Genomic DNA, 15,958 nt, shown 5'->3' with positions numbered 1-15,958 from the left:
AATAAAAAAGCACACTCCAAGAAAATAAAAACGCCATGTGGAGACAATTCTATTCAGCCCTGGCAAACAAAATAAAGGAATGGTATGTACTGTGACCAATGGGGCTAAACAGGAATTACCCCCTCCCTACACTTGGAGTCAGTCATTAAAGGTAGATTATTGGTTCAGCCCACAAAATAAGGAATTAGTGACATCACTGTGGGCCGCTTTGCCTCAGTAATGTCACTAGCCCTTACTAAGTCTGTAGTCTCATCCACCCGAGCAATAGCTACTAACACTGGTGTAGGTTATAGACATTAAAAAGAAATGTAAAATAAAGCAAGACGTGTTTTTCTTTGACAGTTTATTGGACAAGATACATCTTTGCAGGTGGTCTTACATTGGTTTTGGGGGAGCTCTTGGAGGTGCACCCTGGAAGAAAAAACAATTACAACCAATTTAGTGGAAATGTATAACATCAGCTTCACATTAAAGAACGTACCATTGAAAAGGAGAACCACACAATTCTATGTAAATACCATGACAAGCCATAAGTATGTGTCAAGGCAAGATGTTCACATTAATACACACAGACCTGGAAAATGTTTAACAGATTATTTTGAATATCAGGATCTAGGTCACACATGAAACATTGACCTGTAAATAGGGCTTGTTTTCATATTGAGAAGGGAGGGGGAATGAGTGTTTATAATTCCTGGGCTTTTAAAGTTTTTTCCCCCATTAGTGAAAAAGAATCTCATTTATAAATATCTTTATATATGACTAATTTCCACCTGTGCCATTTTCTTCCTCCCTCTCTCAATACTTGATCAGTTTCCTACTTGCCCTGTGCTAGCAGCAGGTCAGCTCAAGATATTTTCCAACCTACTTCCCTTGTGCAACACATTCCTGCTCCCAACAACCTCTGGTGCACTGGTGTGGGAAGCAGGGTGGTGAACATCTTGTGCTAGTTTGCTGCTTGCAGACTTAACATTGCTGAAGAATTTGATTAAATAAGACCGATTTTCAGTCTTAAACAAAGGCGGCCTACATTAACCATGCGAAAACACTGATATTTTCTACACTCATACCCCTGAGCACTGCAAGTGTAATTTAGAACATATTTGCAGACACTACGCTACCTCAAAATCGCAGATTTCTCCTCGCACAGCTATTGTGGGAGGGCCAAGAGAAATCTGCAATACATCGCTGCAGAATGCCTTTACAACCGTTCGAGGTACTCACAACAGCTTAAGGCTGAAGTTGGCAACGATCACAATTAAAGAATAACCATATAAACAAAAAGGTAATTTCTGGTGGAGAAAGCAATTGACTAGACTTCCTTAGATCTAATACTGCAATGTCTCCAACAGCCTGAACAGTACAGCCACTCAGGGCAGGGTTGCTGTTTTTTTTTTTTAAACTGATGGACCTTGATAAAAGGAATACCAAATTAAAAAAGCCTGCCCCGAGTAGCAGTGAAGGTATCCTACTTAAACATCATGGGAGTCAACACTCTGGGGGAAACGGACAAAATTGTAATTTTATTGATCTCACTTCGTGAGAAACTAAAATTGGTTTATTGCGCAGTTATTCTTTAACGGTAGTTGTCTCGCTGGAAAGATTGTTGACCTGTAAATGGGAGGGGTCTGGAACCAGTTTTATATTAGAATATGTATTTCTGTGTACAAGAGCAGACTTCAATATGCCGTTCAATGTGCCATGGAAATATAGCAGGCAATCTACATCTTAGGGAATCAATTTCCTTTAACCCAAGGTTCAATGGATTTATTCAGGAGAGCACATACTACAAGGTCTTCATGATCTTTACAACAGGGAGATAGATACACAAAAGCAGAGGCAACAAAATATATGGTAGAACCAAATGCTAGAAAAGGAGTTGCACATTTCTGACGTTCAAAACCTCGTACACATACAATATAATGTGGTACTTCATGTGTTTGATAGCGTGGTAACCTTTAGATAAAGATGTAAGCCAAGTCAGAGAAACCCATTGTAAATTTTTACAGGTCTAACAGTCCAGTCATCATAGTATATTTTCCAAACACCTAACATATGCAGCCTGTGCTATTTTTGATCCATTTGGTGTTTGTAAATTACCAACAGTATATCCTTCAATAACTAGTTTGGTATCTGATCAAGGCAGCGTAATACACAATGAAGTTATGTAAAACAGCCATTTTATTCACATTGCATTTACTCTACAGAATAGTTCTAAAGCTTCCTTAGATACAGGTACAATACGGACCAAAGAATCTGCTTGATCAGTGTCAAGTCAATCACATATGGAATACACCTGCTACATAGCTGGCACGGACAGTGGTTCAGATGCTTACAAAATTACTACAAGCAGCTTGTATCTGAACTTATCGTCTTGTATGCAATCGCTGTGCTACACCTTCATAAAATGTCCTTGTGTTTAAGGCCATATCCACTTGTGAATTTGGGACAAGTATCTAAGGTTGTATACAGCACTTTGTCCTCATGCCACTAATCAGCTGCAAGGAGGGGTTCATTGTATACAGCTGGCAAGTTGTCACATCACAAGCTAGATGTCATTGGGTTTCACCAGAGTAGTTTAAAGGTATCTGCAAGATGAAGTGGAGGGGGCACCCCATAGACAGAGGGACTCACTCTGGCCAAACTGAAGATATCAGGAGCTTAACTTACTCAGCATGCAGATACAATTGGGGCCAAAGCTGCTTCAAATAAAAATTTTATATGCAGACCACAAACTACGTCAAACTATAGTTGCTAGATTACAAGAAATGATTAGTAAACATGGATGTTTAGGCGTACATTTCCATACCCCTGAATAATAAAGCCTAGTATGCAATCTAAAATCTTAAGACTAGACAATTTGTGGTGAGTACGACAAATTCTGCACATTATTTTATTAAATGCACTTTTATTGTAGTTAGTAAATGCAGAAAATGTTCCTTAAACTTCTGCAAATCCAAAACAAATGTAAAAAAAATGTTGGGCCGCACGGTGGCTCAGTGGTTTGCACTTCTGCCTCATAGCACTGGGGTCATGAGTTCAATTCCCGACCATGGCCTTATCTGTGTGGAGTTTGTATGTTCTCCCTGTGTTTACGTGGGTTTCCTCCGGGTGCTCCGGTTTCCTCCCACACTCCAAAAACATACTGGTAGGTTAATTGGCTGCTACCAAAATTGACCCTAGTCTGTGTGTGTGTGTGTATGTTAGGGAATTTAGACTGTAAGCTCCAATGGGGCAGGGACTGATGTGAGGGAGTTCTCTATACAGCACTGCAGAATTAGTGGCGCTATATAAATAAATGGTGATGATGAAATGTTAATGTACCTCCGAAGTTACTTTCTACCTATAACTTTACCCCATTGCTTTCTGGGGCAAACTTAAAGCCCTCACTATTCCGAATTACAGAAATGTAAAACTTACACATACTGTCAACCAAAGATACAAAATAACATAAGAATTTTACTAGTAAAGGTACATACCGCAGGCCTGAACCTAGGAGGCGGTGTGCGATCCTTACGCGCTTCACGGGAACGGTTTCTGACCACCTTGCTGTGAATGGCACAACTGACACAGTAGTGCAGTTTCACATACAGCTTGGGCAAAGCATAGGCTAGATGAGAAACATACCATTTAGTACACAAAATTTAGACATCTAAACATACTCAAAAGACTGCATACATTGCCAATTTTTTCATTAATGTTTACAATAGCCTACATAATCCAACAAACAAATAGACAAGTTAAAGGGGCTATAAACTTACAATCAAAGACACTAGCCTCAGAGATGTCTCTAACAGCTGCAGCCTCAACAATGTTCCTGATCACAAATTTCTTGATAGCCTTGTCCTTTGGGACACAGCGAGCGCAGTTGGTGCACCTGATGGGCTGGACATGCCCGCGGCCCTTCTTGGCACGTCCGTTGTTCCTTCTTTTCTTTGTCTGTTTTGAGAGATAACAGGTAGGTCATTGCTCAACATACATTTATAAAATAGTAACTTAAATGACAACATAAGTACATGTTCTGCAATCAATATTTCTCTAACACAATAATGCTAAAACAGAACTACCTTACATCATGCCATGTAATATGTATTGTGTACATTTAACATGCACAACGTAGGTTGATCAATACTACACCAAGGATCCAGAAAAGTGGACATGCCCCATTGCCCTGGCATTAGAGAATATAAATAACCCCCCTGGGTGTAAAACAAAGTATCATATATAATACAGCATGAGATGGCGGCTGCATGACTGCGCTGCAGGACGATACTATATATACCGGTGACAAGCGATCAGTTATACTAATCACAGAGCTCGGTCTCCCCGCACAGCATTAAGTAGCTGGGCCCCATCCCACACCCGCCGGCCCCAGCAGTGTCAGGCATAGAGCGGGTGTGAGCGTGGACCCGGCCCCTAGGACATGTACAGCCGGGTCCCAATACACGCGGCCAGGGCTCAGACTCTACGCGGCACAGCCAGCGAAGAACTATATCCCGGTACATAACCGCGGCCGCCGCACCGCGCTCTACGAGCGGACACGAGGGTCCCGGCTCTGCCCGCTCCCGCCGCGCTCTCTCACCATCTTGGACTCGAAGGCTGAAAGAGGACCGGAAACCCTCGCGCATTCATTATAAAGCCGATCCCTCCGCGGCGGACGTGATGTAGGGCAATCTGACGTAAGATCCACGCTCTAATTAGCCAAGACGGTCTTGTTCCCGCCCCCATAAGTAAGAGAATCATGTTCTGGTAAATGGGACTACTTTCGATGAGGCCGCGGAGGGATCAATGCTTTTTTGTTAGTGATTAGTATAGTTTGTCACGTGGTGGGTGCGCGCATACGAGCTCACGAACGCATGTTGACATGTGAACTAAAGGACCTAGCAGGGAATGGGATGTCATTTACCAAATAACAGTCTGTCAGATAGTGCTTTGTGGAATGAACAATAAAATAATCACACGCACTGGCCAAGTACTATATCAGACTTCTTGTAATATTAATATACATACAAATCTCCACAAAGTGTTCTTGTGCTTATAGGAGCAATGCTTGCCACCTTCTCTCCATAGGGGAAGACCCTTATATTGTCACATGACACCTACTCACCCTGAGGGCCTGATGATGGTTTCCACTGCCTTAGGCTGACAGACCAAATTGATTCCCGAATTGGGTCCCACCATTCATTATAGTAATATTCAGTAGTATTTTCCAGCATTCAGATTTAGACAGCTTGTGCCATTATCTCTTAACTGTTCTTCCAGCTTTAAATATCTGATGTTCTCTCTTGCTTTTTATTGCAGCTTTGCTGGCCTCTGTAAAGTTGAGGTCCTATTTTGAAAATATGCATAAATTGTATAATAATGCAAAATGTTAACAAACCCTGAATGACTCTTTAGTTCAAACACTCCATTGTGGCCAGATAAAACTACCACATAGCACAGGCATATATAGACAATAATATAATTTAAAAATTGCTGTCAAAGAGTTATAATCACATAAAAACATCTACCAGCCCCATCGGACTAGTATTTAGCACTCTAATGACCATAGAGTGCATCCTTGTAACCACCCAAACCATACGGAGAACAAACTTGTATTCTTGTGACCGTCACACAATACAGAGAACATACTCTCCCCCCCCCCCAGCCATTTCATGCCTGATTGTGGTTTTGAGCTTATAGGCGCTGAAGTTAATCATATCTAAAATTGCTTGTGAATCCTGGTAGCCAGTAACCTTTGCTTCTCAGATAATCCTGGTATCCAGTATCCGATGCTTCTAAAATAATCCTGGTACCCAGTATCCTCTATACAGTACTCCTCTTCAGATCCTGGTCATGTTTCACAGGGTATTATGCTTATAGCTGCGCTGCAACGCAGTAAACTTGAATGTAATGTATCATATGTTTTTTTGTACCATTATACAAAATAAAAATCATTTTTTAATCAAAAATTTGGTTTGTGATTATCTGACTGAGGCATATGGGCTGATTGGATTAATAAACAATCCTGGATATTATTGAAATGCAAGAGGTGATATACACTTGATATACTGCTTAAACAGTCCAGTATGCAAGCTTAGGGGTACAAGAAATTTATGCTAATGTTAAGTATTGGAGACGAGTTTGTAAGAGTCCCATATTCAAAGTCAGTGCTTTATTATAGCACAAAGATTGCTAGAGTGTAAGGAGAAGGGTGGTGCAAAGCAGTGTATCATTGATAATTCGGGGCACTCTGACATGGTGTGTAAGGCTGACAGTTGGGCTATTTCAGAGGCTTTGTAATAGTTCAGAAAGTTTAGCACTCCCATTCTATCTATAAACCTAAACTTGGGTTCTTTAAATAGATTGGGCCAGATAAAGAGCCTGTCTATGGTGTCTGGGATGTGCCTGGGGATGGCTACCCAAAGGGACTGAAAAAAAATATATAGCAATTTTGAAAGGAGAGATGTCTTTAGCATAGATGCTTCCTAACCAAGTAAGGGCATGTTAGTTCCACATCATGTTACCATCTGTTGAATAGAAGGAAATAATTGCCCTTTCCCCCTACACAGAGAGGGAACTTAGGGGTTTTTGATGCAAAGATATCGTCAGTAAATATGAATATTTTTATGAGAAAATCCCCCATCAACTCCATGTGTTAAAGGTCTATAGAAGAAAGGATATGAGATACTACACACATAATGCTGCAGACATAGTTTAGTAACCCTATCTTCACTGTGGGACTGAATCTACAGCTTGAGTGGCAAGTTTACTCATACATTCAGTGCATCCAGCTCATCCAAACTAAGGGTGTTATACTTATCCATAAAATACATTTATTGTAGAAAGCGATTATAAGGACCTATATTGGAACTTTGGAATTGCTACAGGGACATTTTTAAACAGACTGGTTAATATTTATGTCCCCCAAATGAAGCAAACACTATGATACAGCCAACTGTAATCCAAACTACTAGACATATATCAAAGAAATGTTACTAGTGGCCATTTTAGCTATCCAAGGTAACTCCTCAAACTTTTCACTACTAAGTCTATTTTGGCTGGTCACATTCCAAGATCACTATCAGTAATTTGCTTGTGTGGTACCCACACAAATTATATTATATTTTCTAAAATACTTTGGGTTCTCTGAAAATACAATTAGTTTTCTTTTACCTTTTGTCAGAGCTAAACAAATATACTGAAAATGGACTAAAATTGTCCCCGAGTTTCTAGGTACCAGGATGGGGGAGATATGACACTTTTAGTACCATCTCCCCCACCTGGCTCTTCATTATTTAGTGTTCACATCACATCTGTGTGATTACATCAATAAGCGATGAGGCTCACTTCCATATCAGTGGAGCCGTAAACCAGCAGAATTTTCGCTATTGGGCTGAATATAACCCTTGTGAACTCCACAAACGACCACTCCACTCTACTCATGTAACTGGTGTGCAGTTGCCAACTTTGGTGTGATCAGCCCGTGTGTTTTTGAGGAAGGTGGTGCAACAGTAACTGTGACCTTTGACCAGTATGTTGGAATATTGGAGACCCTTCTGCAACCCAAACTGGACAATCTGAAGACAGAACATGTGTGGTTTCAACAGGACGGGGCCACAGCTCACACAGCACGACGTTCACTCAGAGTGTTGAGGGAAATGTTCCCTGGGTGTTTGATCTCTAATGAGAGAAGAGGAGTGGCCAGCGCGGTCACCAGATTTAAGCCCATGTGACTTTTTCCTTTGGAGATACTTGAAGGAAAAAGTTTTCAAACATGGTCCTCGATCTCTTGAGGATTTGAAGGAAAGGATCAGACAGGAAATCGAAACAATTCCACCTGATACGATCCGGAGAGTGATGGAGAAATTCTGGGAACATCTTCAGCAATGTATTGCCAACGATGGCTGTCATTTGTCCAATATGATTTTTAAAACCCATTAAAACAAAACTGTTTTTATGTTCTTTTCAGAAATAAATACAATGTTTTCCTAAATAGTTTCATTATTTATTTTTTTTATACCCTTTCAAAATGTGGGAGCTCTTTATGCCCCTCCCTGTATAATGTAGTCGCATCAAGGTTTCCTTTGCAACTCCTTTTTGTCTGTAACCCGGTTAATACATGAAGGCTAAAACAAATCAATAAGAAAATTAGCCAGGATCATAACTTCTACTTCACAAATTTTCCTTTCACTTTTAATGCCTGTTAGACATGTACCTGGGCAATGCAGAAAGTAGTTATTAGAATGTACCAGTTAAACCGCCTCTAAGCAACTGGAGCTAGAAAGACATTCTATGAATTGATTTATAAGCTTAAGTTGTTCAATATTACAACTACCCAATATTATCATTCATTGGCCAGGTCATTTAACCTACAAAAGACTTTCAACAGAATTGTCTGGAGGTTGACGCCCCTCTATCTAATATGTTTAGCTCTTGTTTATGAATGTCATCAGATGAGCTGGTGAATCATAGAGCCAGTATTTAACAAAACTGGTAAAACTGGGCAACACGGTGGCTTAGTGGTTAGCACTCCTGCCTCACAGCGCTGAGGTCATGAGTTCAATTCCCATCCATGACCTTATCTGTGTGGAGTTTGTATGTTCTCCCTGTGTATGCATGGGTTTCCTCCGGGTGCTCCGGTTTCCTCCCACACTCCAAAAACATACTAAGAGGTTAATTGGCTGCTGTCTAAATTGACCCTAGTCTGTCTCTCTCTGTCTGTATGTGTGTGTGTGTACATTAGGGAATTTAGACTGTAAGCTCCAATGGAGCAGGGACTGATGTGAATGAGTTCTCTGTACAGTGCTGCGGAATCAGTGGCGCTATATAAATAAATGGTGATGATGATGATGATGTCTATTATGAAAATCTAGAGTGTTCATATTAATACTGACTATCCTGAATAACTTTTTACATATGCAATCTGGCTGGACCGAAATGCAATATGTAAACTTAACCTCATGTATTCAACTCCCATTGTCCCATAGATTGTAAGCTTGCAAGCAGGGCCTTCTCACCTCTTTGACTGTATTACCTAGTATTGTTTAGTGCGGTGTTTGTTCCCAATTGTAAAACGCTACAGCATTTGCTGGCGCTATATAAATAAAGGTTGATGACGTTCATGCGCCATCCTAAGCCCTTTATGATGATCGCCATTAGCAGTACTGCAAATAAAGCATCGACAGATCCAAAGGTTTACGAGCCAACATGCTCAAATATGAGTTAAACCAGGCCTGTCCAACCTGCGGCCCTCCAGATGTTGTGAAACTACAAGTCCCAACATGCTCTTCCAGCTATCAACAGGTTGTCTCCTGGCAAAGCATGCTGGGGCTTGTAGTTTCACAACACCTGGAGGGCCGCAGGTTGGACAGGCCTGAGTTAAACCATTAATATAGCAAAACCAACAAGGCCTATTGTTCTCGGAGAATGGTTACACAAACTCTTTATTTACTGCAAATAAGCTTAGCTCATGGGTTTCATAATATTATGGGTCCCTAATGTAATGTAGGATAAAGTCTGTGCAGGGTAAAAGGGGGATGAATGAGGACTATCACGTTTAGTTATAGGAAGAATAATATGTAAAATACCAAGCATTAGCTACCAAGACTGAAGATTAGCTCTATGATGTGGTATCTGGGGAAGCTCTAGGACCAGCTACGGGTGATCATCTGCTACAGAGGTGCGAGATGAAGTTGGATATGAGATAGGGCTGCACTTTGTTGCAACCTTAAATTGCAAAAGTTGCAGATGTTTTTTAACCTCTTCTGGAATTAAAACTGCACATTGCATGTTACTATATGTAAATTGCAGCTTAAATAGAAAGATCCATCTGTAACAAATATGGAGATTTTGAAAGATGGTCACACATGATTTAAATGCTCAGTAGTTCTGGACAGGGTCATGTAACAGGTTGCCATAGACCAGGGGTAGAGCTGCTCTTAATTAGTTCCTGACAATAAGTTAACCCTAATTTGATTGTGTGGTAGAATAGTTAGAATAAGTTCCAGTGGGGAAGTGAATGAGGAAACATTCTCTGTAAAGCACTGCATAATACGTAGGTGCTATACACTATATAGACAAAAGTATTTGGCCACACCTGTAAACTATTGAATTGAGTTGTTTCAATCAGACTCGTTGGCAATAAAATCAAGCACCTAGCCACGGAGTGTCCATTTGTAAACATTTGTGATATAAAATGGGTCATTCTGAAGAGCTCAGTCACTTCAACCATGGTACTGTGATAGGATGCTACCTTTGCAATAAGACAGTTTGTGAAATTTCATTCCTGCTGGATATTCCACGGTCAACTGTAAGTGATTAGAAAGTGCGAGCGTTTAGGAACAACAGCAACTCAGCCACGAAGCGGAAGACCACATAAAATCACAGAGTGGGGTCAAGGACTGCTAAGGCGCATGGTGCATTAAAGTCACCAATGCTCTGCTGATTCTGCAGCTGAAGAGTTCCATATTTCCTCTGGCATTAATATAAGCACAAAAACTGTGCGGTAGGAGCTTATTGGAATGGGTTTCCATGGTCGAGCAGCTGCATGCAAGCCTCACATCGCCAAGACCAATGCCAAGCGTCGGATGGAGTGGTGTAAAGCACACAGACACTGGACTGTGGAAACGTGTTCTGTGGAGTGAATCACACTTCTCTGTTTGCCAAACCCAGACTCTCCCATCTGACTGTCAAATGCCGGGACAACGTTACCTGCCTGACTGCATTATGCCAACTGTGAAGTTTGGTGGAAGAGGGATAATTGTATGGGGCTGATTTTCAGGGGTTGGCTTATGCCCCTTATCTCCAGTGAAGGGCAATCTTAATGCTTCAGCATAACAAGTCATTTTGGACAATGCTATGCTTCCAACTTTGTGGCAACAGTTTGGGGAAGGCCTTTTTCTATTCCAACATGAATGTACCTCAGTACACAAAGCAAGGACTACAAAGATATGGTATGATGAGTTCGGTGTGGAAAAACTTGACTGGCCCACATAGAGCCCTGACCTCAACCCCATGAAACCGTTTGGGATGAACTGGAACGGAGATTGCGAGCAAGGCCTTCTCATCCAACATCAGTGCCTGACCCCATAAATGCTCTACAGAATGAACAGACACAATTCCCAAAGAAACACGCCAACATCTTGTGGAAAGCCTTCCAAGAAGAGTGGAAGCTGTTATCACTGCAAAAGGGGGGCCAACTCCATATTAAAGTATATGTATTTGAGTACAATGTCATTACAGTCCCTGTTGGTGTAATGGTCAAGTGTCCGAATAATTTTGTTCATATAGTGCATAAAGGTTAATAAATAAATAGTGGTGAGATTGGTATGTCAGATTCCTTTCCTCCGGCAGAATTGGGAAAACTCAGATTACTGTGGCAAGTGATCTGTGGGTTTTCTTAGCCCCTTAAATGCAGAGTATGAGTGGGACTGATCGTTAGCACTTTATGGGGTCAGGTAGAGGACGAGTCCCAATCGTCTTTCACACTCAAGGGTTTAATAATGGTTGTGCATCATCCATTCACAACCTAATTCATTGATCATTTGCCCTATAGCACTGTTGAGATCAGCAGCTATCTGTTGCAAGTCCTTATGTTTCTGGTGAGTAGTTAATCCCCATGTTTGTTAGATTGGGTATATAAGCATAGGCCAAAAGGGAGACATCCAAATCTATCAGAGAGAAATGCATATACTCATCAGCTGGGAGCTTTGCTGTGACCATCTTTGGAGACTTGGGGAAAGTAGGTGAGAGAGGTCAAACTGGTATTCACACCTGGATCTTGTTCTGTGACCTTCCCATTCTATTAAGAATGGACACTGGAGAGCTCTTCATCTGGGAGAAAAAAAATGCTTGTGGGATTTCTAAATTTGGTTCACCTATGTTATTTATGGTAGAGCACCTGGGAGAAGCAGACAGAAATGAAATGTCTCCACGCACGTGTCCCCAGTACATTTACTTTTTACTGTATTAGAAGTAGAGGCCATATAATAGGAACATGTGTCAAAAATGGAAAGAAATAGGACATAATAAATTATTCATGTTTTATTTATAACAGATCTTCAGCCAGAACAATACAAAACATACAGTATCTCCATTACACAAATGTTTACTTACACTATGTTACAGTTACAAAAAACGCTTTGCAGCAATTTTTTTTTATTTTTTTTTAAAGCAAGTTTAACCACACAAACAAAAAGGAGAAGAAATCTAACAAAATCAAAACTGAACTCAGTGGTTGCAAAAAAAAATTAAAAACAATGGAAATATTGCACTTGTTGCCAACATAGTAGGAACATGGAACGTACAATTTGGATAGTCTTACTTGTTCCTTTTTTTTTTTTTAACTTCAGTAAAAATTCATATTTTTACATAATTTAAGCACTTTAATGCAGATTCTCTCTGTTGCCCCTTTATAATAAAACACAAGTATTTGCTCTCTTACTAAAAAAAAGAAAATGGAGCTGGCCTTGTATATTTTCCTTCCATTACAATATATTCCTAATACAGGCCTGGTGCCATCACCGATACTTTTCTTTTGAAACCAAATATTTGGTGATGGCACCAGGCCTGTATTAGGAATATATTGTAATGGAAGGAAAATATAATGCATTTTGTCTAATGTGAGGAGAATGCAAGTAGCAAGTAGACAATGCAAGTAGAGAATGCAAATTCAAGAAGCACTACTGGAATCACCTTGTATTAAGTCCCAAAAAGGAGGCAATTGGTTAGAAAGCTACACAATTGATTTGACATTCTTAACCTTAACAGACCTCAGCCCTGTTTACAATGAGTTGTCTTCAAAATGATTTTTGAGCACATACACTAATTAATAAGAGAATGCTTTTTCATTAAGCCACACCTTGTTCGCTCCTTTTAAAAGCAATATGTAAACTGGGTGGTACAGCACAAATGTTGCAGTGATGTAAGAAATCTGTTAACAGAATACATACAGACATTTTAGGTATAGCATGGTTATCAAAGCTCAAGACTCTTCTGGAAGTACAATACAAATTTTACTAGAACGGTTATTTTTTTAGGTTATCAGGCTATTTAAACGTGTAAAGTCAACACAGCGCTAATAATGACTGACTTACAGGGATGTCTTTTGCCACTAACCACAAACTGGACAACTATCTTTTTTTGTTGCAGTAACAGTTGTTGTTGCAGTTAGTATACACTAACAGATACACAACAGAGCCAGCATCCTAACCGCAGTACCGTTATCAGTCTCCCTCAACTAACCATTGCTAGGTGATATCAGCATAGACGATTTAAAGCAGTCCTATCACTAGGTCCTATAATGCCTTCTGCATTGTTCAATAAGGAGAGCGCATTTTATTTGGTGAGCTATGCGCTCTCCCTGGCAGACTTCCTCTAGCCAGCCAGAGTGCTGTGAGGTGTACTGCAAGCTAGCCCTGAAGCGAGCATTGTATAGTCTGGAAGCTCAACTCAGCAGTTAGGGTAGCAGTTGATAGCTCGCTCAAGGGTTAGCTTTCATTATGCCTCAAAGCTCTCCTGGCCTGTAAGAAGAGAACACGGTACATAAACAGCTTTCAATAAAATGTTCCCTCCCAGGTGAACAGGGTTCCAGGAGAACCACATTTGTTTTGGTTACCATGTAGTAAAGTAATAATATAACATCAGAGGATCTAGTGACAGGACCAATTTTAGTATAGAATGGAAGACAGCAAAATAAGGATGTAGAAGCTACTGTTGAAGAACGATCAAAAAGTAACTATAGTGTTATTATAACAAATATATATTTTAATTTGATCATTAATCTAATAAAAATACTTTACTGTAGGCTTCTATGCTCAGCACTTGGAATACCTGCAATTAGAATAGACTTTATATTTGACACATCTGTCACAGGAAAATGGAACAAATAAAGTAAAAGACAGGACATGAGCAATGTGCTGAGTATATGAGGTTGCAGCAAAGTCTCATTTTTATATTTTCCATTTTAATGACCATACACAAATTATGAAGTAGTTACTATGCGGATTAAAGGAAGACAAGTGTCTATGTAGCAGCACATATACAGCACAACAACCTTCTCAACAGATTATGCTAACAATGAAACCATTCACATAGATCTTTAATGTATCAGAATATTCCTTTAGTAATGTAGTGTATCATGCTCATATCGTTAATGTAATAACCAATATGTAGAGCTTTTATTTTCAAATACTACTTGCTTTAGTATCTCAACATTTTGGGACATATTCAATAATATAATGACCAGATCAAAGTAACCAGTAACTGCTTTATTAGCCTGGCTACACTACCCTGATAAAACAAATATATCATTATTAAAATAAGAACATTTCGGTTCACCTTTGATTTTTGCTGTTAATTAAAATATGGAACAAACCTGTGAAAAATCCAGGTACAAAAATAATTAACAATGGGCCAACATTTACTATGTCAAACATCAGTTATTCTAATTTTTGGCTCAAACTTCACAGTGCAGAATAATTATGACATATGAATGATCGTATGGTGAAGATGGAATACATTTGTCAGAACCCCAAAACACATTTTTAGATTAGCCTTTCCTGAACACAAATTGGTTTTAGTTTGTAAAGTGACAAGGGTAGTGCATCAGGCAACTGGACTTAAGCAGCAGGATCCAATAGGAGGCTACATTTAGAAAGAGGTATTTTTCTGGTACATCAACTAAATTCTCTATGCCATCTATTTAGGCCATTATTATAGTGCTCCCATTATAGAAAATACTAACTCAAGTGGGCACTTTGTAATTGTGCTCGTACAGCGTAACTTCGTATTTAGATAATAAACGCTCTTCAACCATATTCTGATTTAATCATTACAAATCAAGGATGCTATACTTTGGAATTACAGAGCATCTGAAAAGATAGTATGTGTGTGTTCCAACCTAAATGTAACTTGCTAGTGGCAACCGATTTATTTATATTAAAAAAGCTATTAGGCGACATAAAGCTTACCAATTCTGTAACCACTAAATTTTGTATGTAATTTAATGTTAAGACAAAATGAAAGTGCAGTTATTACACTATATAGTGCCAATGGGTTCAAATAAAAGTACATCTTGAATACATTTGAGAAATCAAATAATATAAAACATGGCTAAGGGGTTCCATCTGTGTGTTTTCAACAATAATGTTCAGGAATACCTTTATAGTAAGCAAAATGTAACAAGCTATGACAACTAACATACATTTTACAAAGTTACTGCCTCAATTTCGAGCAATGTCATGGCTTTTTCACCTTTTTAGGGTGGGGACTTTCACAATCACCCCCTTTCATAGTCCTCACTACTTACTAAATACAGCAGGCTCCTGATACTTACTGTGATGGGTATCTCTGCTGCACAGCATCTCTAAAAAGCGCTGCAGGAGGAAGGGATCTGACCAATGGTACAAAATAATACCTGGTTCCTGATTGGATGGCCATGGTATGTGTCCAATCAGGAAACAACTGGTATTTCAACCCATGCATCCAATCTTCTTCTTCTCTTACAGTGTTGCAGAAACTATCCAGTACAGCGCCCAGTCATGGTTTATACTGGAACCCTGCTGTATTGCGGGGATAGTGGGCAAGGACTAGTTTATTAGTAGTGCTGCAGTAAAGTGTGACCCTCTGCCAAAACTGGTACACACCTTAAAGCAATAACTACACACACCCCATTGTGAAATAATGGAATGAGATGTAAATGGCATCAAACTAGGTAGTAGGGGGTGAGAATCTAATGTTTCCACGAGTTAGTAAAATCATGTAATACAATTTTTTGTGCTACAGAAAACCAATTTTCAAATAAAGGATTACTTTCCCATTGTGAAAATAACTCCAGCAATATGATAGTATATATTTATAGCACTTGGCTATTTTCCAAATATAGAATGGAATGTGATTTTGCTTCATCACATGAGAAAACTGAATAAAAACAACAGATATATTTGCTTCCATTTACAACAGATACGTGTATTGTTCA

The 15,958-nt window shown here is 39.6% G+C and overlaps 1 protein-coding gene across 1 annotated transcript; it reads right to left on the bottom strand.

Moving 5' to 3' along the window:
- Positions 1 to 328: 328 nt before the first annotated feature.
- Positions 329 to 4,675, bottom strand: RPS26 (ribosomal protein S26). Its single transcript, XM_075199565.1, has 4 exons — positions 4,583 to 4,675; positions 3,762 to 3,939; positions 3,480 to 3,610; positions 329 to 411 (listed from the first exon to the last, which is right to left on the bottom strand). Exons 1-4 carry the CDS (start codon positions 4,583 to 4,585, stop codon positions 376 to 378), a joined length of 348 nt encoding a protein of 115 aa, XP_075055666.1. The 5' UTR covers positions 4,586 to 4,675; the 3' UTR covers positions 329 to 375.
- Positions 4,676 to 15,958: the final 11,283 nt, after the last annotated feature.

The sequence above is a fragment of the Mixophyes fleayi genome, chromosome 2 (genome assembly GCF_038048845.1).
Source record: "Mixophyes fleayi isolate aMixFle1 chromosome 2, aMixFle1.hap1, whole genome shotgun sequence".
Classification (NCBI taxonomy): Eukaryota; Metazoa; Chordata; class Amphibia; order Anura; family Limnodynastidae; genus Mixophyes; species Mixophyes fleayi.
Note: the sequence above shows the minus strand (reverse complement) of the source record. Positions and strands in the feature narration are given on the sequence as shown.